We start from the raw sequence: 23,630 nt of genomic DNA on the forward strand, positions 1-23,630 counted from the left end.
TTGATTTCAGGGAATATTTGCCAAGAGTATCGTTTTGTTTCCAATACTTGTTAAGGGTAGGGTTTCACACGCCAATACTTGTTAAGGGGTGCATTTTCAGAATATGGAAATTACGTGTTTAGGGTGCTTTTCGAGACCCCATGGTCGCGCATGGTATCCACTCGTGAATGGAAGTGGCCCCCCCCGGGATTTTCCGTTGTTTTATCAGAATATGTACGGGTAATGCAAAATCCTAATTAAGTTGTTAAATATTAAGATGGACCTAGTGATAGGAGTAAATGTGTTAAGATTCAGGCAAGTACACACACCATCACACACGTTAACACACAAATGACAAAATGTCTTCAAACGAGTTATAAAGTTTATTAAAGACCATATTATAGAGAAAGACAGTAAACTTGGAACATAAACATGTTGCCTAACTATAATCATTATCATGTATATTTTTTATCAATATCATGTAAAAGAATAAAAGAAAAACGAATAAATCATACCGTTAAGATGTTTCTAACTTGAGACACGTCATCGTCAATAGTTTCAGGAATCGCTTTATTACCCAAATAGTCTCTTTTTATCTATAAAAAAAATTGTTAAGCGCTTTGTAACCGCAAAGAAAATACGCTGAACCAAATATTCAATTAATTAATATAAGCCTGAACAGACAGTCAGTGCCAAGCTACGCATCTAAAGGGGCTGGGGGACAGAGAGCCCCTCACTGGTGGATTTCGAAGAACATTTTGGTCTCAGATTTTTTTTCCATATGGGAATGTACAATTTGAAATAACGTTGAATTTTGACCACTTTTTATATTGCTTCTCGTTTCTTTTGACAGGGAAACGCTTACGGAATTGTCTTCTCAACAATTATTTTTCGGGGGGGGGGGGGGGTGGAGTTATTGGTTAGATAATGTTTGCCTCTCGTGACGAGATTTTCCAGGTACGCCACTAATTGATAAGTGGTATTTCTACAAACACTTTAGAAACATGTTTCGTTCATGAAAGTGTTACGTTTTCTTCTTTTTTTTTTGTTTCTTCCTAGCTAGTATTGTAATATATCTTTTGGTAACTTCTAAAACTCTGTTACCCAAGATTTATATTGATTTTCCCCCCAAGAATAGTTCCGTATGTAAGAATTAATTTCCTCATATATCGAATATCCACAAAGAGAAAGAAGTTGAAAACAACCTTGCAAGCTCTTGATATATTTTACCGCGTCAACAAGCATGATGACCTAGAACAAAGTATTTAACCCTTAATTTAGCGAAAGACACCGACCTAATTGCTAGATTATATCATTCGATTAGGTCGGACTGATATAAATATGTGATACTTCAGGAGTAAACTGATTCAAATTGCCCACAAAGAAAGGGGGAAAGAGGGAAACAGTGAGAGAGAGAGAAAAAGACAAAATAAACAAATAAAAACATTAAAAAAAAATTATCATGACTTTTTGAACGGAGATATGAACCAGTTAAGTTCCGCATCTTATCGTACTTTTGTAGGGATTCTGCTCCAGTGCAGTTGCTAATGTTCAATAAAATTCTCAAACGTATAATACTCTAAAAATAGTTGCAATTTATATTTTGAGCTGGAGGTACAGTATTATTTTCTTCACTAAAATAACCAACCAGGAAATTATAGGCAAGCAAACAACGGTTCACTAAGTCACATAAAACATATGATACTTAGCGAAAGAAAGTAACATTTGTACATTACATAAATTCCTAATTAAGTAATAATATAACAAAAACCTGATAACACCACATATTTCGCTATTAAAGCAAACACAATAATTTACATCGCGATAATAACATAAGATATCAATACTTCATAAAGCGTACTCTTACTTCATAATTTTAACAGAACATTAATTGGAAAACGACGCATTAGAGGTCTTAAAACATGTATCTTTATAAGTGCCTTCCTAAAGAAGAAAATTAATTAAGACAATTAGAAATGAAAGATATCAAGATAGAAAAGAGACCTGTGTACCCTTCTGCAGTTAAGAATAAAAATATTTAACAAGACTCGATATTTTGTATTACTATATACAGCCAAGTAAGAACATAGTATAATTATTACAAATTCCAGATGTAAGCAACGACACATTCCTACCAGAAAGAACACAGTGTCACGCATCGTTTTAACACTGAATCACATTTTCACATAGTTTACTATGGAAACATAATGTGAAAATGGTTTTACACTGTAGAAGAGTCAATACTGTGAAACCGTCAACAGCAGCGTGAATCAAATTTCCACATATTCCACAATGTAAACACTCTCTGAACACACTAAGTGGCGCTGCGTTCTTTCCAGTACAAAATTGTTTTGTGTGTCCTTTTTCACTTTTTATTCATATCTTGTAATATTATCCAGCCTTGTTTATCTTTAACTTGAGAAAATATGATAAAAATATATAGTTAACAAGGATTTACATTTAATTTCTACAAGAAAGATATGATGATTTGTATATTGTATCAATCGATCAATAAGATGCACAGTTCAGTGTCTTATGCATTTAGCAGTTTTAATCGTTCACTAGATTACTAATTATCTTCAGTATGGATGGAAATATCCAGCAAATATTCACACCTTGCTTTATAAAGCATGGAATACATAATACATGATACTTCTGCATGACGTTTCCCGTGCATCACTCGGCAAAAACTAGGGTGTTGATTGGTGTATACAGTGCGTAGCAAAAAAAAGTTTACACTTTGAAAAAGCCCTGGGAATAAAAAAATTAACAACACGTGGGTATTTTTTTTACATATATTCTTGGGTTTGGGTCCCATCTATCCAATGAAAGTAAAATCCTTGACAGAATGTTACACTCGAGTGAGCACTGTCCATTTTTGTAAAGCTCGCAGAAATCTGTTTGCGCAGAAATGCTCGTTTTCACGCAGTGTCAAGGGGGAAGGGCGACATCAAACTTACCCTGCGAAACATTTCTCATAAATTTCCCTTGCACTTTTAGTCAATTGAAATAAAACGGATACACTCAAGCATTTTGTAACAATTTTGCCACCCAAATTGAAATTTCAACACTTAGTAAGCACAACCTTTACCCTTTTTGTGCAAGCTGAATCTGAGGACATAACTGAATCTGAACAAAAGTTTATATCAGACATCTTTAGCATTTTATAATTAAGTTTTTATCATTTTAAAGTGGATTTACATTTTATTTTTCATTTAGTACTTGTTTCTCCACACTTTTCCCAAGCTTGACAATGATTAACAAAATGAAAATCAAGACTAATAGTATCCCTAAATTATACCCCAAAATAGCCAATCTGGAATAAAATTATTGGAAATGGTTTTTCAACTGATTTGAGTAGGTATGGGTGTCAACATTTACCAAAGAAAAGTTAGGAGGAATACGGGTTGGGTAAAGTGGTTTTTTCAAGGTCAAAGGTCAATGACCTTTTCATATATACTGTATAATGGTATCTCTGAGATGGAAAGGTGCAGGTTGGTGATAATGGTGTCAAAATGCATAGATTCTTACCAGAATATCAAATAAAATAAATTTAAGTACCTAGAATGCACATTCACCGATAAAATTTAAGGCCAAAGGTCAATGACCTTTTATACCTTATATACCATAATTATATAATGGTATCTCTAAGATAAAACGGCGCAGGTTGGTGTTCTTGATGTCCATATACACATATTCTTACAGGAAGATTAAATAAAATAAAAATAAGGATCGAGAATGCACATTCACCCATAAAATCAAGGACAAGATCAATGTCCTTTTTAACATTAGATAATAATAATGGTATCTTTCAGATAAAACACCGCAGGTTGGTGATCTTGGTGCCAAAATGCATATACTGCGATGCGTTGCCAAAAGCAATAAAAAAATAAATGAAATCAAGTATATCATTTGAAATGATTTTTATCTCAAGTAGCAGCATTCAATGCATCATAATATCTAAATCAAGGTTGTCGTGTCTTTTTCTCTCCAGCGATAGGCCACTCACCTCAATGCTATATAATAAATACTATAAATAATGAGCTTAATCTTCTGAAAATGGATAGGATAGGTCTAACTCTCATGTCACAGCTAGCATCATCTGAGAGCATTTCCAAACAGCAGAGGGATGATGATGAAGATGAAATGAAGGCCATCATTAGAGCTGCAGCTTCTGTCATACATGTAGTAAATGGCATGTATATCAACTTCAACAAAGATGAATTCCCGTATTATTATCAATTACCTTTCATTGCGAGCTGCCAGAATCTCTTCAGATGTTAATGCTGCAGGACAAAACTTCATATCTGCTCTCTGCCGTACGTCACCCATGATGCTATTTCTACTAGGTATCAGTTTGTACAAGGATCATGTATTTGGTCCAGAACAACTGATTGTTATCATGCACAAATTAGGCATATAATAATGAAATTCAAAAGGAGATAATAGCTTACAAGTACACATCCATCGACCTAACAAAACTCCTACAGCACCACTTCCAGTTCTTGAGAATCAAGCTGTGCAACATATCAGTAATAATATAGATCCTGGTCTGATATCCCTTGACAGAACGTTAGGCTTTCATTGAATGGGCCAGATCAAAGTCCTGAAAATGTCATCAGGTTTTCAAGAGTTAATTACTCTTTGCTGAAGTTGATACACTTAACTCATTTACTATGACAAAAGCTGCAGCTCTAATGATTGCCTTATTTCAATTCTACATCATTGTCCCTGGCTATATGAAAATGTTCTCGGATGATGCTTGCCATAAGAGTTAGGCCTATCCTTTCCATTTACAGATTAAGTTATAGTTTTATAGTATTGATTGTAGCATTTGAGCTTAGTGACCTATTGCTACAGATAAATTAGTACCTTGATTTAGATTTATAAAATGCATAAATGCTGCTACTTTAGACAACTTTACCATTTCTATCATACTTGATTTTTTTTACACTTTTGGCAATACATTACTACAATATTATATTAAAGTGCTATTTGATCTCAATTTCATCTCGAACTTGTATTTTGACATCATCATTGGTCAAGGATTCAACTATTAAATTTGTGTTCATTTTCCACGCAAGTCAGTCTTTTTCCCATCAGAATCACTATACCTACATGCGACAATCACGTTATATCGACCTATTTACTTAAATTCCCTGACGTTATTGACATAGTTGATTGAACTCTAACCCCTAAATATATTTTTCATGGCCATTTTTTATCCTTATTTCAGAGCGAAATTATTAAACATCCAAGTTTTCATTACAAATAGCTATCTTTCTGTCTATTATTCACAAATTAAATGTGAATATAATGAATTAATTTCTTTTTTGGGGGAATCATGTATGGATATATAAATATTTATTAACTTTTGACCTTTGACTTTGGATATCAAAGGTAAAGGATTATTTTGTGCCTTTTTATCTTCTTGCAAAAATTGCTTTTTGACACCAAAATCACCAACATGCAGCGTTTTATCTCAGAGATACCATTATGCGATATATAGCCTAAGTAAAAAGGTCATTGACCTTTGATCTTGAACTTTATGGATTAATATGCATTCTAGGAGATTAACTTTATCATATTTGACCTTCCTGTAAGAATCTGTGCATTTTGACTCACCGATCACCAACCTGTGCCGTTTCATCTCAGAGATACTATTATACAGTATGATACATAATGTAAAAAAAGGTCATTGAGCTTTGAAAGGCTTTGACCTTGAATTTCGTTGGTGAATGAGCATTGTAGGTACTTTATTTGATTTCATTTGATCTTCTTGTAATAATCTGTGCATTTTGACACAACGATCACCAACCTGCGCCTTTTCATCTCAGAGATACCATTATACCGTATGTGGTATATTGTAAAAAAAAGTCACTGACCTATGAAAGGCTTTGACCTTGAATGTTATTGTTTAATGTCCAGTCTGGGTACTTAATTTTATCTTATTTGATCTTCCTGTAAGAACCTCTGCATTTTGATACCAAGATCACCAACCTGCACCTTTTCATCTCAGAGATACCATTATACCGTATATGGTATATAATGTAAAAAAGGTCATTGACCTTTGAAAGGCTTTGACCTTGAATTTCATGGATGAATGAGCATTGTAGGTACTTGATTTGATATTATTTGATCTTCTTGTAAGAATTTGTGCATTTTGACACATTGATCACCAACCTGTTATATTTTATATGGGAGATACCATGATACAGTATATTTAAAAAGGTCATTGACCTTTGACCTTGAAAAAAAAATATTTCCCCAACCCGTATTCCTCCTAACTTTTTTTGGGTAAATGTTGATTTAGATATTATGATACCTACTCAAATCAGTCAAAAAACCATTTCCAATAATTTTATTCCAGATGGTTACTAATTACGGGATACTATAAGCAATTTCATGTAAATCACAGCTCAGTGTAAAGCAAATATCGTCACGGTGGCCTCGGTGTATGGGGGAGTGGGGTGTGGCGCAATGCACTCTTCGAAGCGTTTTGGGCAAGGAAACAATTAAAAAAGATCAAAGATATCTGCAAATCAATTTTACTAACTAAATTCCACGTGTTCTTCATGAATAAGGTCTACTTTTATTCGCATAACTATTTCAAAGTTCTGCGCAAATCATTTTTCACTGACTTTTCAAAAGTAAGTGGTGCTCACTCAAGCGGAAATATTTTTCAACAGTTATATCGTCATTTGCTTAAATGGATCTGTACCAATGTTAAAATGTGGAAATATCTTCAGGATATTACAAATGTATAATTTTACAGGATTTTTTCTAAGTGTAAACTTTTTTTTTATACGCACTTTATAGCGGACCACACCATTAATTTTACTCCAGTGTTAAATTGTTGGTGTTTTTGTTCAACACCTAGAGTTGCGCCCACCACAAAATGAACTCATTCATGCTTAGTGTTTAATGTAGACTACACCACTACAATATTCAGCGAGCCCAGAGAAACAAACTATATTAAATGTAATATTTTATCACCCGAGTTCAAAATTAAATATCTAAAACATTGTAGAATTTGAACAACTTTAGATATGTTCATTTTTAGGTGGGGTTCACTAACTTTTTTAGCACCACTATATGGGTGTTAATACAACACAATTGGTTGTTACATTTACACGGTGCTATATACAGTCTCGTGTTTGTAATCTAACGCCTCAGGATGTGATTCTCTAGGGACATCAACTGACACCCTAGTATTTAAAGTGTTTCACGTTTAACGAAAGAGAACAAAATAATGATAATTAAAGAAATACCTTCATTCTCAGTTTTATCAACAAAAGACAGCACGTCTGTAAATCAACGTATAATCACTTTAACGAATTGAATCTATGATTTGAATTCCATATTTTCATAAACACTGTACGTTTCTTGAGGCTTTGGCACCCGACTTCCCCGACTCCGCCCAGATGTATCCATATCCGTATTGCTATACACGAGTGCAGTGGCGCCTCCGTCTTGGGGATCTGTGACCTCATATGGGTTCTCTTCCGGGTCTAGAGCGTAGTCGTCGGTCTCTACATTGCCGTAGGTATGATCATCGATAGGATATGGCAACTGCTCATAGTTTTCAGATGACATATATGCATTGATGACCTCGTATATGAAAGAATATTCCTCCTATCAGAGAATTGCAAAGGAACATTCCGCATTTAGGGCATTTTTCTAAAGTATGTACATTACTTAGTGGGACCTTCCTACAAAAAATCCTCTGCTTTGTGATTCATGTGGAAAGGTGTAATGCTGTCCAATTATTACGACCCGAGTTCTTCATGAAGTGAAGTCAATATCAAGAAAAATAGGGGTAGGACTTACTAAAGCATTAGTTATTTCATAGAATCGCCTTTTACCGGAGATGTTAATTGATATTATGTACCATTTAGCAATGTTTAGCAGATACGGGTTTTTCAATTTGCTATCAATCCAGCATTTGCTGGACGGTAGTGCAAAATAGTAATATATTTTTAGGTACATGACAATCTGGACAAGCTTCTCAAATCCTTTAAATTAGAATGCACTGTCAGACCTGTACTTTGTCAAAACCCACTAGACATTTTTTGCATTTATGCATTGCTGTTTGCACATTCTTACAGACTCGTTGGCTTTAATTGCTAGCAGGTAAGAGTCTTGTGAAGCTGGTATACTTGTTACCTCGGTTTGGACAAACTGCATCCTATCAGCTCGCAGGAACTTGACAGTCTGAAAGATATCTACGGAATCACTCTCTTCCATCTGAGCGATGCATTCCAACACACTGCAAAATACACCTGTACGTCCAACACCACTCCTACAAATAAAAATATATAGAACCAGGACTAGGCCATAATTAACTAAGTTTCAAACGTTATAATTCTAACAATTTTTTTCGTCATGATTTTCTCAAGAATCACTTAAACAATACTGTAGCATGTAAAAGACCCAACCTGCTTTGGAAAGCATCAAGAATTTTCATGCGTATATGACTTTTATGACAATTTGATTTTTAGTGGCCTTTGTTTGCAAATATATTATCTCATTTCTGTTGCATACAAGCAAACGATAAGCGAATGTTCCGTCGATATTCCTATTCAAATTCAAATTCTAATTTATTTATTTCACTTCCATAAAAAAAAAAAAATTGTATACCATATATAAACATAAATATTTGTATCCGTTGCAAAAAAAAAAAAATATTAATAATACATATGTTGTGAAAAAAACACTTAGACAATTTGGGCAACACATTGTAGGTTTTAAATATGTATACTATTTTTCAATAGAAATTAAATTAAGATGGAAATGAAGGGACCCACTAAATAGCAATGCTTGTACAATGTGGGCCCCTCAAAAAATAGATAACACAACAAATAACACAATAACAAAGTACAAATACAGTATAAATACGAGGTTATCAAAAAATATAGTTTGTAATAGGACAAAACAACCCGTCCTAAAATATACCCACCCTTCCCCACCCCACCCCCCCAGAAAAAGAGAAGAAAAAGGGGAGAATGCCCTGAGAAGATGGATGGGTGCTGCTGAACGTAGGTAGAACATATGCCATCGTGGACTCAAGCAAACTGGATTCAATGATGTGTATAAAAGGAGAAAAAATATATCAAATAACCTGGAAAGAATATAATGCACGAAAAATGTGATTGATGCCGTGAACAAATAACCGGTAGGAAGGCGGATAAGCGGACAGGAAAGAAAGAGAAAATAGAGGAGAGGATAGACACAACAATGTATGAGGTTGTCCTATTGACAAAGGCCAGGCTGTATTTGTTTTAAAGCACTATACTTACAAGCAATGGACGAGAAGAGAAAAGTCTTTCTTATTGGTGATGGAGCCTTTGACAGCACGGATGAGCTTCAGCAACGACCATGCTCCGGATCGGGGGTCTGATCCGTGAGAAGGCCATCCAAGAAACTGGTACTGAGTCACAGTGTGGTTGGTCTAAAAAAGAATCCGATGGTCGGAAAAAAATCAACCCATCATAAGTCACTTTTATGAAATGAAGATATGTTTTAGTCATTACATATAATATTGCACTAATGTAATGTCCCCTGTGCATGTGCGTATCCATCCAGAGACAAGACACGGTCTGATAATGAAAAGCTGAATAGTAATTTTCGTACCGTAATTAAGCCTATATCGTTTATTTCCCCTTTTGGAGGAATTTCGAAGAGTGCTAAGATAGTGTAAACGAGCAAACCTTAGAAAAAGTATGCTTATAAATATTGCTCTCCGTTGTAGATGGGAGTTTTATTTCTTTCAAATAAATGATATTATCTTAATCTTGAAATTGTCAAAAACCGTTTTGAATAATATGGTCATTCGTACCCCCTAGCCAACATTAAAGAAGATTGAAATATGCATTTTTAGTCTAAAAATGAAATTATTTAAAGAAAATTCAACACTGATATTTTACAATTTCAAAAGAAGATATCAGACAGGACATACATTTGTGTCGCTGGTAATCACCAGTTGTCGAACGATCATGTCATCATCAGATGAAGTTGATAAGATTGCAACTTTGTAGGATCCAAACCGGGCCTCTCCTTGGTCGGACCAGTATTGTGCACAACTCTAAGAGGAATAAAAAATAAATAAATCGCATAAAATATAAGTCCCTGTGAGAAGAATAGTCGAAGAATCGTGGTTTGGTTGTCGTAAATCTTGCTCTTCAACATGTTCAATCGTTGGTTCGAATCCAAACAAGGCATTCCTTCATCGTATGCTGCTCTCAACGAAGATGAAAGTAGTTGGGTTCCCAGTCATATTCATTGTTTGAATATTATACACTGATCATTGGAAACGAACATAATTGTAGATAATATTCTTTCTTTCCCCCATTCTAATTTGTTTTCTTCTTTTTTTAACTTTCTTCTACTTCTTGCCATTCTTCTTGTTTTACTCGTTCTAGATCTTAATTTTTCATCCTTTTCATTTATTTCCATATCCAACCAACAAATAAATGTAATTCAAATAACATATTACTAGTATGCGTTGTATAGCAATGGAAAACATTCACATTAATCAAACAATAAGTTCATGATATACAATAGGCATTTTATATATTAGTTGTTGGGTACGGAGGGGACTGCTAAAAAGCAAGGCTTGTAGATTGCAGTAGATAAACATGAAAAGTTAGATTTAAATATAGCGCTTTTAAAACATCTTTTAAAAGGATGAAAACAATATGGATAACACAGAACATGGAATAAACATGTGCTAAGAGGGGTGACAGGGGGAAAGGGTTGGGAAGAAACGTGGACAGTGAAACGTGTAACGCTCTAAAGTTAATTAAGATTGGACTATTACCTGCTCATCCATATTTTAAAATGCTGAATAATAATAAGGCGATGACCCGATAGAAAAATTGAATGACGGTGTATTTTTACCTTGTCATCTTGACTTTTATCGTTGAGCATAACTACAATAGATGGTTTGATAGTAAGAATCATACAGCAGAAATCCGAAACAGTGTTCGGCATGGGCATCTGGGTAGTCAGGAAATTACAATGAACCCCCTGAAAGCAAATTCATGATAAAAGCCAAGATTATTCATTCTTAGAGCTATTGTAAGAAAGTGACATTTTATAATCAATACCAACTTGGATTTTTTAATCGGCCATGTTCACGTATTGAAATTAAATTGGTTAAAAAGTTCATATCTAATGGTAAAATCACGCCGGTATACATATGTGGATAAAATAAAACGCATGAGAGATACATGTACGAGTGTTTAGTGCATCCCTGTGTTCAAATTCTGCAGAATATTAAAATAATTTCGAACAAGAATATACGAATACAACATCAATAAAGATAATGAAAATAAAAGCAGTAGTACTAATATCAATGATGATGATGAGAATATTAATGATAAAATAATGATAGTATTTATAACTATAATCATAATGATAATGATATTAGTAATAATAACAATAATACTAAGAAGAAAAGGAAGAATTTGGACCCCATGGAAGGACAGAGCTGTTATTCTTAACAGCTCTGAAAAAGGCCATCCAACCGTATCATATCATTATCATAATTGTTGTTTTGGAAGTTTTTGTCTAAGTTATATTCTGTTTTGCAGGATTTCGGGAGAAAAATAATTACACTAATGATAATGATAATAATAATCACCATCATCAGCAACAATAATCCCCACTCGTCAGAATCTCCAAAAGCTTGGTGTCAAAAGACACATTAAACTTCAAGATCTTCTGTTTATCTCTACTGAATTAATCCATGAACATACATTTCGGCAGGATTCTTTTGCAAAGTAAATTGCAGGCGTGAAGCTTAATTGTTAAATTGAAGTGATATTTAAACTTTAATTTTGTAACCAATCACACACTCGTGTGCATCCTAGACCCTCACACACTGCACACCCTTCCGTTTACGAAAACAAGAGTCACTTGCCTATGTAAGAATTTTCTGATTATGTGAAAGAAATTCAGCGGCTCCTAAAAACATACCTTCACGTAACTAGCATTGATGTAATCATTGTCTGGGGAGTCTACCATTACCCGATTCCTCTGCACTGTTGATGAATAATTTACAAAGAATCATTTAAACAACATGGTAAAGATTTTTTCTTTGGATGTATACAACATGTAGTCATCATCAAGTTATTCAGGCATACCCGCTACCCACAATAAAAAAAAATGACTTGTCATCATGGTCATGGTACCCCAAAAAACGGTTATTTGACGAAATATTGAGCTTGATTTGAACATGTAATCTTACCAATAGTATAAACAATTAAATCTTATTTATAAAGTTGATGTTGGTGGTTACTGTAATGATAGATTGCTGATTGTTCAAGACCCAATTCATCCCACACGGTCAACCTAGAACAAGTTCATTAAAGGTCAAGTCCACCTCAGAAAAATGTTGATTTGAATCAATAGAGGAAAATCAGACAAGCACAATGCTGAAAATGTCATCAAAATCGGATGTAAAATAAGAAAGTTATGACATTTCAAATTTTCGCTTATTTTCAACAAAATAGTTATATGAACGGGCCAGTTACATCCAAATGAGGGAGTCGATGATGACAATCACCCACTATTTCTTTTGTATTTTATTGTTTGAATTATACAATATTTCAATTTTTACGAATTTTACGATTAGGACCTCCTTGCCTGATCCACAAAATGTTAAAATAATGGAATTCCACGTGTTCAGGGAGGAATGAAACTTCATTTCACATGACAATGACGAGAAAATAAAAATATTTCATATTTATATAATAAAATACAGAAGAAATAGTAAGTGAGTGATGTCATCAGTTCCTCATTTGCATACCGACCGAGATGTGCATATAACTGTTTTGTGAAATGAAGCGAAGCTTTAAAATGCCATAATTTTCTTTTTTTACATCCGATTTTGATGAATTTTTCAGTGTTATGCTTGTTGAATTTTTCTCTTTTTATTCAAATCAAGTTTTTATTGGGGGTGGACTTGTCCTTTAATACTTGTTGGCCTATTTGAATTAAGCCTATTTACCATTTTGTCAAATATTCAGTTATGATATATCCATTCTGTCTTTTATCTACTTACGTGGTAGGTTGTTGCCGTATCTATTCTTGTGATGATTCTCTGGAGTTCGTCCTGATCTCGTTTGTGAAGCTGGAGGATCCGGACAGAGGCTTTTCAGAGTCTGAATGAAATAGCACATGACAAATCGTTCGACTATGTTTTATACCTCAATAAGTGAATATTAAATATATATAGGTGTATATTGTATTGTACCTGCGAAGGAATGCCATTCAGTAAATCATATCGACATATGAATTGAGGTTATATTGGCTGATGAAGTGGTTAGCTGTTATACGAGATTATAAATTACGAGTAAGTATTTGAACTTGGACTAGTTTACCAAGACCTATCGTTCTAACCATAAGAACGGATGTTAAACAAATACACCCAGTTTATTTTAAAAGATAGATTCATATTCATTCTCATACTGGAAACGATTTTCCCCAAGATTGTAACTTCTACTGCAAACTCGGATAAAGATTTCCGAATTATACATTCTGTAAGTCTGGTATATTTGCATATCATATTACCTCAAACTCCTTGGTCATCTTCGACAGTCCATATTCATCCATGGAAGCATGCAAATCTTGAAGATGAGCTGAGAAATGAATCACCGGAATTACAGTATCCTTCCAGAGTAGATCCTCCAGCACAGCCGCATAGATGAAGGCATATTGTTCCTGTTCCGGGAAAAGAAGTCTTAGATCTCTTAGCTTTTGAGTTTACACCTTGTATTTTATCAGTTTTTACGAAAGAAGTTCGAATTTCAATGCAAGGCGCCCCCACCGCCATACTGTAAATTGTCACACATGAAAAACTTCCCCACTACTTTAGTACATATTTCACATAGATTTCCTCTTTTATATCGTCTATCACAAGATCAAGTGTGTTTCTTTATGAGAGGACATGTTTCACAACATTATACCAAGGATGAATTGTCCTATCATTACAATGAACAAGAGAGGTGTGTTTCTGGTATATGATAATGTGACATTACGGAATTTGTTGGCATTGCCACTGGGAGGATCTGAATTGCAGTAGACAAGTGTTCCCAACATTCAAATGCTCATAACTTTATTACAGTTTGTTCAATTTTAATCAAACTTTCGCTGATCTCATTCTTTCATGTTTCTGCTTTCATACAAGCTAACCTGTTCCACGTGTTCCTTTCTCCTAAGGATTGTTTATCAATCTCGGGAAAACTCCATCACAGAAAAGCGGATGTTAATGAGATTGTGAACGTAAGTCGTTCTGATGTATTAAACGCTATATAAAAGCGGATTACTATCATCTTTTGTGCAAGTTTCAAATTTTGTTTATTCCACTGAAAATAAGAGATTTGCAGAACATGCAGACACGTGCATTCACCACCAAATAACACATCAACACCATCAACGTACACCATCACACCCTCACGAACACACACAATTATTCCCAAAACACACACACCTTTAAACACATCTTGGGCTCACTGTCAATGTTTGTTAGAAAACTCCGTGTTTGGAATTAACTTTGCTTTTTATGTTTACACCAAAAAATGTAACAACATCACCGTCCAAAGATATATCTCATTACTGACCTGTGTTTGGACCAAGTATGGTCGATTCTGTCTGATTTTCGTGACGAAGCTGAAGACATCAACCATCCCCGTCCTCTTGGCGTGAGCTACTATACTATCGATGCTGATCACGACACCTGTTCGTCCTACACCAGCACTAGAAAAATCCAGAGTCAAATGAATTAGAACTGACACGGTAAGATGAATGGGAAATTCGTCTTCCATTCGGGTAAACAAGATTTAGCTGTGGTTAAAAGAAAACTAAAATATCATTAAATGGCTAATATATCATGCGCATTTACATGAACAGTTCTTCAAGTGATAATTGTAAATTCAATGTAGCTCACGAAAAAAATACGACATCTTCTGATACGTAAGTCGAACTTTCACGGAAGATGACGTAAATGTTCTTACACGATTTCATCGCGTTAAATACAAGATTATTACCGTAATCTATAGACACAATGTTAAGTTGACAGATTACATAGACACATTTGAACTCGGTGCTCTTCGAAGACATTGGATATTGAGAACAAAGCCTGCCTGCCGATTAGTTAAGTCCAAGGTAAAGACTTTTTGTTATCACCCTACAAGCTCTAAATCGAAGAAGTGTATAATCTCCTCCTCCCTCAGGCCTACTTTATGTCTCCAGTTTAGCTCTATAGATAATTCGGCAGTTTTAAAAAAACATCTTTTACGAGGGGGGGGGGGGGCAAATTGACCCCCTCGACAAATTTTGTCACTACGGCGCCGCGCGAATTTTTTGTGACCGTGCTGCTCGCTGGCTTTTTACTTTCAAGTCTTGCGCATCTTATAATACCAAATTTGCGACGCCCGGATACGCGGTTCTGAAATTACGTATCATTTTGTAAATGCATGTCAGACCCCAAATTGCAAAAAAAAACGTGATTCCGTGTACAAAGTCAATGCAAACTGTCTTTTTCAAATGTATGATTATCATTTTTTAACTTTTGTTGGTTTAAACTGATTTATTTAATGCTATTTATGATCGCAAAAGGGTTCCCGACAAAGTTGATCGGAAAAAATAATAAATTAGGGCAAATTTCATACGCTTGTTTGCATGATTTGCATGGAGCGTTGTGGCCCAGTGGATCAGTCTCCGGACTTTGAAACAGAGGGTCGTGGGTTCGAATCCCAGCCATGGCGTAATTTCCTTCAGCAAGAAACTGATCCACAATGTGCTGCACTCAACCCAGGTGAGGTAAATGGGTACCGGTAGGAAGTAATTCCTTAAAAAGCTGTGTGCGCTATGAACGCCTAGCTTAGCCGGGTAATATAGGAGCGCCTTGAGCACCTAACAAGGTGGATATGTGCGCAATATAAATACCCTATATTATTATTATTATTATTATTAATTAATAAAAAATATAAACAATTCATTTTTTGAAAATCTTACTATATAATCTTGGAGCTTACCTCTGGCTTTGCGCGCGTGCAAATTTTCGCGTCGATCGCGCAATCAGCGTCGTCCAAAAGCTGAGCGGCCAGTATATCCCCCAGTATATCCTGGTCAGAAATAGCCCAGTTAAGATAGGGTTGAGCCTCTTGCGATATCAAGTGGACAGTACATAGGTTCTGTTATTTAAAAAAAAATGCTTAGAATCTAATAATTTAATTAAAAGCGTGTTAGAATCACAAGGTACCCATTTCCAATATAGTTACTAACAAAAAGAGGGCGTTTGAGTGAATGAATCTGGTAAAATTTACTCGTATACATTCGTATTTCCGAGGGTTCGTTATTCCGAAGGTTTGGATATTCCGAAGGTTCGTTATTCCGAAGGTTCGTATTTCCAAAGGTTCGTAATTCCGAAGGTTCGTTAGTCCGAAAACGAAATGAGGTTCGTAATTCCGAAGGTTTGTTAGTCTGAAAACGAAATGAGGTTCGTAATTCCGAAGGTTCGTTAGTCCAAAAACAAAGTGAGGTTCGTAATTCCGAAGGTTCGTTAGTCCGACGATGAAATGATTAACTAACCTTATTTCGTTTTTGGACTTAACGAACCTTCGGACTTTTTCGGATTAACGAACCTTCAGAACAACGAACCTTCGGAACAATGAACCTTTTTTCGTTTTCGGATTAACGAACCTTATTTCGTTTTCGAATTGTCGAACCTTTGGAATAACGCCACAAATGTTCGGATAAACGAACCCTTCTACGTTCTCGGATTAACGAACATCGAAGTATAGGCAAGTTACGTGTTTCGGAATTACGAACCTTTGGAATAAAGAAGTGTAACCATATTTACTACCTGCAATGGATAACCAGAGGATGCGGATTCTGCCCATGATTGGACTTGACTTCCTTGATGAACTTGAGAAGCAATGAGGTATGTTTGGGTACACCTTTGTCCGGCCACACCCGGAAATGAAACTGAGTGACAGTCCTATAGTCCTCATTCTAGATAGTAAGACAGTGCATTTATGACTAAAATAATTGCGCGGGTAACCGGCACATTAAGTGATTCTTTTGTCTGTTATACATCTTTAATGGACGATCTCGGTAAACTCAGTTGTCGAGTGATAAACTAGACTGTCAAACACAACTTTAACATTTTTACGCTCTTTGAAACAAGGACTGGCTTGGAAGGTCTATCCATTAGGTTCAAGTAATATACTTAATCATTATTTTCTTAAAGAGTTTGAAAATTCTATTATTCCATATAATTAAAGTGGTTCGGGATTTACATCCAACTTGGGCGGGTGAAAAGGTGATTAAAGGTCCTGTATATTTCTTAACCATATTAGGTTTTGTGAGGAAGTATTTCCACAGGGTAAATGACTTCGTTGGTCCTAAAAAAATTAGAGTAATATGAACTACTAAAAATGGGATTAGAAACGGAAGTAGGTATTATATATACTAACTTTCCTCATCGTCATTTTTCGCTTAACTCCACCGTTGCATGGTTCCAGTAATATCAGTTCTACCTTGATATTTCCAAACGTAACCGAATCGCCCTGTTGACTGGGCCAGTACTGACGGCATTTTATCTAAACACACACGAAAAAACCCACATCGATTTATCAGAAATGATCGAAATTATTGAAGAAATGGTTTTCAACAAAAAAATTGGATAGGGTGTCCCTGATACCTATTGAACAGTGTTTCCTGAGAAGATATAAGAAAATGAAAATCCATATTGTATTGCTCGAAAAAAAATCAAAAATATAAATCATCTGAAATTCATTTTGATCAATTGATCGTGGGTCCGGCAGAAACTGAGTCGCGCCAGATCGACGTTCACTATTCCTTAGATAGTTCAACCCGTAATATGGTAGCAGCAACTCCCATCTTTTAACGTCTTTCATTCGAGGCGGCCAGGGTTTGAACTCCCGACCTCCCCGTTGTGAGATGGACGCTCTACCAACTGTGCCAACATAACGACATTGTTTAACATTGTCTAACAGATAATGTAATTGGCCGAAAAGGAGATAGGATTATCAAAGCGAATTAACACTTTCAGACCCAGTTCTGACTTCGAATTGGTGAGTGTAAAAAATATCAACCATTCTGAATGTGAACTTGCAAACAGGTGTTCGGCTGATCGAACATGGGAAAGAAATGTGTCATTTCATGACCCATATGAACCAAAATTCCCCTTTTTCACCTATAAGCCGGCGAGTGATGAAAGAAAATTTTCGGGGAAGGATATTCCCTAAATGTACACATAGACTACAAAATATTACTCTTACAACTACTACTGCTTTTCACAATGATTAAAACGAAAGAAAATACAACCAAAACCTCCAAAACATATAGAACAGTAATCATGAGCATGAGGGGGAGTGTGAACAATTATGCAATGCAATCAAGATCGCAATATCTATAAGGATAACACTAATAAAACTGCAATGGCAACGATGAATGATAATAATAAATTAAATTTTATTACAATTACCATGATCATTTCTTATTATCACCGTTAAATAATATCTTGGCTAACAATACCATTATTTACCCTTATAAATTATTTTAGAGAAACGTAGAAATGACAATGACTGACCTTGTCCCCTTCTTTGAGCCTCGTTACCATAGCAATGGTCGTCACATTCTCCTGCCAGATCATCCGCCAGAAATCGTTCATGGAATCTTTGTTTGGTCCTTGAAAATAAATGACATAGTTTATGACGAAATGCAAATATCCAGCGGTAATGGAATGATTATTTTATCATACTAAAGCAAGTTTAAAACATCTTTTAGGATTTGATACCAAGAGTTTAACTGAAGCAAGAAACCTTATCCTTTGATTAAACTTACATTTGTAGTTTATATCCGTTCAATTACATTTCAACTTTTGTGTAACTGCAATTACGGTTGATTTGGGGAATTGAAAGTACAATATATTTCTTGCACTGCCCGATTAGTCAGTATTTTATATAATCTATTTCCGCATTATATGATTCAGTATGTCCTAAAACTTTCTTACATGGTTGATATGAAATTAAAATGGTTTAAAAAATTCGATTTTGTATGAAAACATATTTTGGTTAAAATCCCAACCAAATTTGGGCTTCGCATTTCTCCCTTTTCCGTGTACGACCATGGAATGGGCTAAAATACCAAGGTATAATGTCTTCAGGCGTAAATAAGTATTTGTTTTTACAAATAATTCGTGGATAAAAAACGAAAAATCACTACAGGTTTGAATTAGAATATTATACAGGACTCCAATATATTTCACATCATCAAACGTTTTACCAAATTTCTATAAAGGTTGGAAACAAATGAAACTTCAATTTACGAACGTAAACTCATAGGTCTGAGTTCATTTTCCTTTTCGTTTACTACATATAATGAACCAACAATGAAATTAGTACACAGGACATACCTTGTGATGCGATAAAGGCCCTGTCATTTTCAAAACTCTGCGTGAAGGGACACACAAAAAATTAAAAATTCAGGTAATAGGTTGTAATATATCTAAATCCCTTTACAGCTATGTAACTTTTTTTCTCAGAGGCATCGGAATTTTCTACTTACAATGCGTTTGCGGAGGTGAATGTAATTTCAAATTTACAACGTGTATGTGAAATGAAAGCATCTTCAATCGGCAAGTTTAATACTTTATTTTGTGCCTAACCAGGTTGTGTGAAGATGTGGTTGCACGGTCCTAATCACAACTGGCAGGTAAAAGATATTCATTCGAGCCAAACCATTGCTCAATTTTTAAATTTGATATTGCTGATTGACAAAAATGAATGAATGAATATGACTGACAATCTAACACTGATTCTAGGGAGGGTACCTACTGAACTTCCTTTTTCCAAATTGGAAAGATATATCACCACTATGGAACTAAATTTTTACTGGCGGAAGAATTAGGGCCATTTTACTCTCTCAAGTGATGAATTTGATCCCGTCAGGTGTAGTCTTCATAAATGCTGATTTATTTTAAAAATGAGCCGGTCGAGGTACCCTTTTCTGGTCAGATATGGAATGTCAGACATTTATCCTATCCACTGGTAGTAAACATTCAACCCTCGAATTTCCCCCCTATTTTTAATGAATTAAAGTTAAAGTGCCACTTTAACACACGAGTCTATGGGAAATGAATTGGGCCTGTGAGCCTATGTGCACGTTTGTACGATTAAATAATGGGTGAGTTTATTCGACAGTGTGTGTATGTGCGTGTGTGTGTGTATGTTGGCGTCTTAAAGGGTGTGGGTTTGTGCGTGAATGATGCTGAGGGGATGCGTGTGTTTCTGTAAGGATGTAGCGTTTCTAGTCCTGTGTGTATTCATTAGTTGAATAAAGGGGAACGAAATAGAAGCTGTATATCATAAAAAAACGTATTTATTTTTCTTTGAGCATCGTTAATCACCTTGGGATCATTTAATGGTAACTTTTGTTTTAATGGAACAAGTTAAATGCAATGCCGAATCATTTGCAAATTTACTTAGATCTCTACATTTGATAAGAAATTCTACCTACAGGAATGTAGGAAGCGTTGAAATAATCAGAATGAGGATCAGAGTTGATGACATCTAGCTTCACCCTCGCAGAATCATCTGAGCAAAAAATAATTTATTAGGATGTACCGCTTTTAATGTTTTAATATTATTTCCTCAGCAATTAATAAGAACACGAATATGACATAACATGATGACATGGATATCAATAGCATTGGATAGTATTTCGCATCCATCTGCATTTTAATCTATGTTTCAAGACTGGTTTCGTTTTGGGGAGTTTCAGAGTACATTTGCTTCAAACCACATACTGAGAGTTTGCAAACATTTTAATGTTGATAATGCCATGCGCTTTGAATAAATTACAATACTGTTAAATATGTTTTGTCCCTTCGTTCTTATGTAGCCTGTGCTTTTTTATTATGTCTATAGTGTCTAGTAATCAACCATATACAAAGTAAAACAGCCTTTGGAAAAATTACAATTTGTGATTGACAAATTATGCACAAATCTCACAGAAAACAACAATTATGAAAATTAATATTTGAATTTGAATGTTTCCTTCAAGTCTATATTATCTAAATGACTTATTCTAAACTGCTTTCCGGCCATATGGAATGTTATACATAGCTTTAAACATTGGTTTATGTGTTCATCACAGATGGGAGATTCCTGTTTCATGTCGATTTCATGTTGATTTCGCTTTTAATCGCCAGTATTATACGAAATTTTAGGCCTACATTCTATATCAGTATTGCATTTGTCTATTGCGAGAAGAATTATTGTGAACCACATGGCATCAGCCTTTGGATAACAATATCATAACAGTGTTGGCCAAAGTCTCACCAAAATTGTATAGTGTAGGCCCTATTTAGACTAACGCAGTAGCGCAATGGACCAAAACATAACAAAATTAAAAATAAGGGGGCTAAACATAGCGTATGGGGCAAAATTTCGAGCAAGCGAAGCGGTAAAGCAAAAGTATTGACCTCTTTACCGGGATAGATTTTGACATAATATCCAGAAAATGACATCACATTTGGTTTTTTTCCCTTTCCACTTCTTTTTTCCCCTCCTTTTTTCTTCATCGTAATTTTTTGTGGGGGGGGGGGGAGGGGGCAAGGTCCCCAGCCCCCATCTCTACGCTAGTGGTCTCACGAATAAAAGCTGAATTACATCAACATCATAATTGAGGAAGGAAATCATTCGTTTGATACTCACATGGTAGAATATTCTTGTATCTATTCTTTGTATAATTGATCTTCTCTCGAGCCACAGTCTGCGGATAGATGTCTGCGCCAGGTAATTCCTGCAAAAAAGAAAATAGAAGTTTATTTGAAGACCAGGACCAATTTCGGTTTCGAATTATTATTTGTTGAGACACCTATATTTAAGTTAAATATTTTTTTTTAAACTTCAATCTTTCAAACTAACCCAACCCGGTTTTTTTTTTTTTTGGGGGGGGGGGCCTTGAGCATCTGATTTGTTTTTATATTGGCCAAACAATTGTTGAAAAAAGATAATAAAAAAGATAAAGTGTTCATGAGAGTGTAAGAAGTAAATAATACGTATCGTATATGGAACGATCATTCGCAAGGTAATCATGGGAAGGAGTCTGTTGAACAGGAAAATCATTTGGTCATGGTTGTACGTCTTCTGAAGAAAGGGAGTCAACATGCTCGAGACGTCAAACTCCACTTGCAGACTCAAGCCAGCCTTTTCCCATCTCTCCTATACTCAAGCCACCTTTCTCTCATCTACTCAAGCCTCTCATCTTGCCTACTACGCATGCTTTCTACACTTTTTTGGTTTACAGTCGATTTAAGGACTGCACTCATTTCCGAAAGAGATGCTCTACTTTGCCGAAATCTAACCTCCCTCCATTTTTTAGCCTATCCATTTCCCTTCTATCCCTATCAACGTTCTCATATTCCTTTCCAGGGCTTAACACATGGTGTACAGTGTGACCCATTTCCTCCGTTTGAAAATCATTTTATTTTCGATTAAACTCGACCTACACGAAATTCATTCCAGAAGAGCTCAGTGTGTCTGTTGGCATTGACGAACGTAGGAAACTGAGCTGTAGAAATTGGCTGCCGTGACGTCAGAGGTTTGACGCCAGATTTCCCAGATGATCCAGCCGTGAAATCGGGGTCGAACAAATCAGTCTCCCGACGCGAAGGTCTGGCTGCTACAGGTGGTTTATGGCTCATGCTCCTTGGAGGTGCTTGCTCGGGGTTCGAAACGGAGGCTCGTCCGCTATACTCATTTTCTGACAGAACAGAAATGACAATGCACTGATTAGACTGACATCAAATTCGTAAAAACAATTTTTTTAAATGATAGAGTATTGGGTAAGACAACCACGCTGCAATAAGAATGGCTAATTGGAAGGTTTAATTTCTCTTCTCTACATGTCCACCTTATGTGCAACATGTGTTTCAGCGCCCCTCCATTTCATGACGTTAAATTGCCTGTCAAGGTCAAATGAGTTATTGGAAAGAGGGACCCGATCGTCTTCTCCAAACTCAACTGCTACTGGTCTTCTACAAGTCTCGAATCTCGACTATTTCTTGAGTCAAATTCGTATAATGCACTAAAAATAATTTACCGATGCATCATTTAACAAGAGTTCAAGATTCGAGTACACAGGCTTCTGTATAAGTGGATATCGGGATGGATACACAAACAAGGCCATTTCTGACAGAGAATTCTTTGGACACACACAAAAATTATCGAAGGGGTGGACCAGACGGTAATACTAAAGAATACAAGGTAGAAAACAATAAGAAAAACGATGGTTAAATAGGTCCAACAATGTCCCTGAACGACTTGAAGGTCCTTGATAAATGAACATTGGAAGATGTCTAATTTTATTTAGCTTAGTATTTTAAAGGCTCACCTCCATCTATTGATGTGTCTTGCAAATCAACTGATATATCATGGTCCTTAATGCCAGCGGCCGCGGGAGATTTAGTACCGTTTCTGTTTAAGAGAAAAAAGGAAATAGTTCTACATTTCGATAAAGCTTGTAATAAACAAAAATATGACTTAAAAGCTTAATAGTATCACTCGAATTTAATAAATATCACCATAATCATCCAGCTTTGCCTGGAAACGTCC

At 35.4% G+C, this 23,630-nt stretch overlaps 1 protein-coding gene across 1 annotated transcript in view; it reads right to left on the reverse strand.

Annotated features, from left to right (window-relative positions):
• Positions 1-343: 343 nt before the first annotated feature.
• Positions 344-23,630, reverse strand: part of LOC129271715 (uncharacterized) — a 57,208-nt gene continuing 33,921 nt past the window's right edge. Inside the window, exons 17-33 of the mRNA XM_064106621.1 lie at positions 23,410-23,492; positions 22,526-22,779; positions 21,729-21,816; positions 20,530-20,606; positions 19,427-19,463; positions 18,602-18,699; positions 17,463-17,588; positions 16,850-16,998; positions 14,604-14,739; positions 13,555-13,704; positions 13,046-13,145; positions 11,959-12,023; positions 10,879-11,007; positions 9,938-10,063; positions 9,279-9,430; positions 8,146-8,281; positions 344-7,614 (exon numbers count right to left, since the gene is read on the reverse strand). Coding sequence (XP_063962691.1) covers positions 7,324-7,614; positions 8,146-8,281; positions 9,279-9,430; positions 9,938-10,063; positions 10,879-11,007; positions 11,959-12,023; positions 13,046-13,145; positions 13,555-13,704; positions 14,604-14,739; positions 16,850-16,998; positions 17,463-17,588; positions 18,602-18,699; positions 19,427-19,463; positions 20,530-20,606; positions 21,729-21,816; positions 22,526-22,779; positions 23,410-23,492 — 2,197 coding nt within the window. The 3' untranslated portion in view covers positions 344-7,323. The remainder of the gene's footprint in view (positions 7,615-8,145; positions 8,282-9,278; positions 9,431-9,937; positions 10,064-10,878; positions 11,008-11,958; positions 12,024-13,045; positions 13,146-13,554; positions 13,705-14,603; positions 14,740-16,849; positions 16,999-17,462; positions 17,589-18,601; positions 18,700-19,426; positions 19,464-20,529; positions 20,607-21,728; positions 21,817-22,525; positions 22,780-23,409; positions 23,493-23,630) is intronic.

This window comes from Lytechinus pictus, chromosome 11, assembly GCF_037042905.1.
Source record: "Lytechinus pictus isolate F3 Inbred chromosome 11, Lp3.0, whole genome shotgun sequence".
NCBI lineage: Eukaryota > Metazoa > Echinodermata > Echinoidea > Temnopleuroida > Toxopneustidae > Lytechinus > Lytechinus pictus.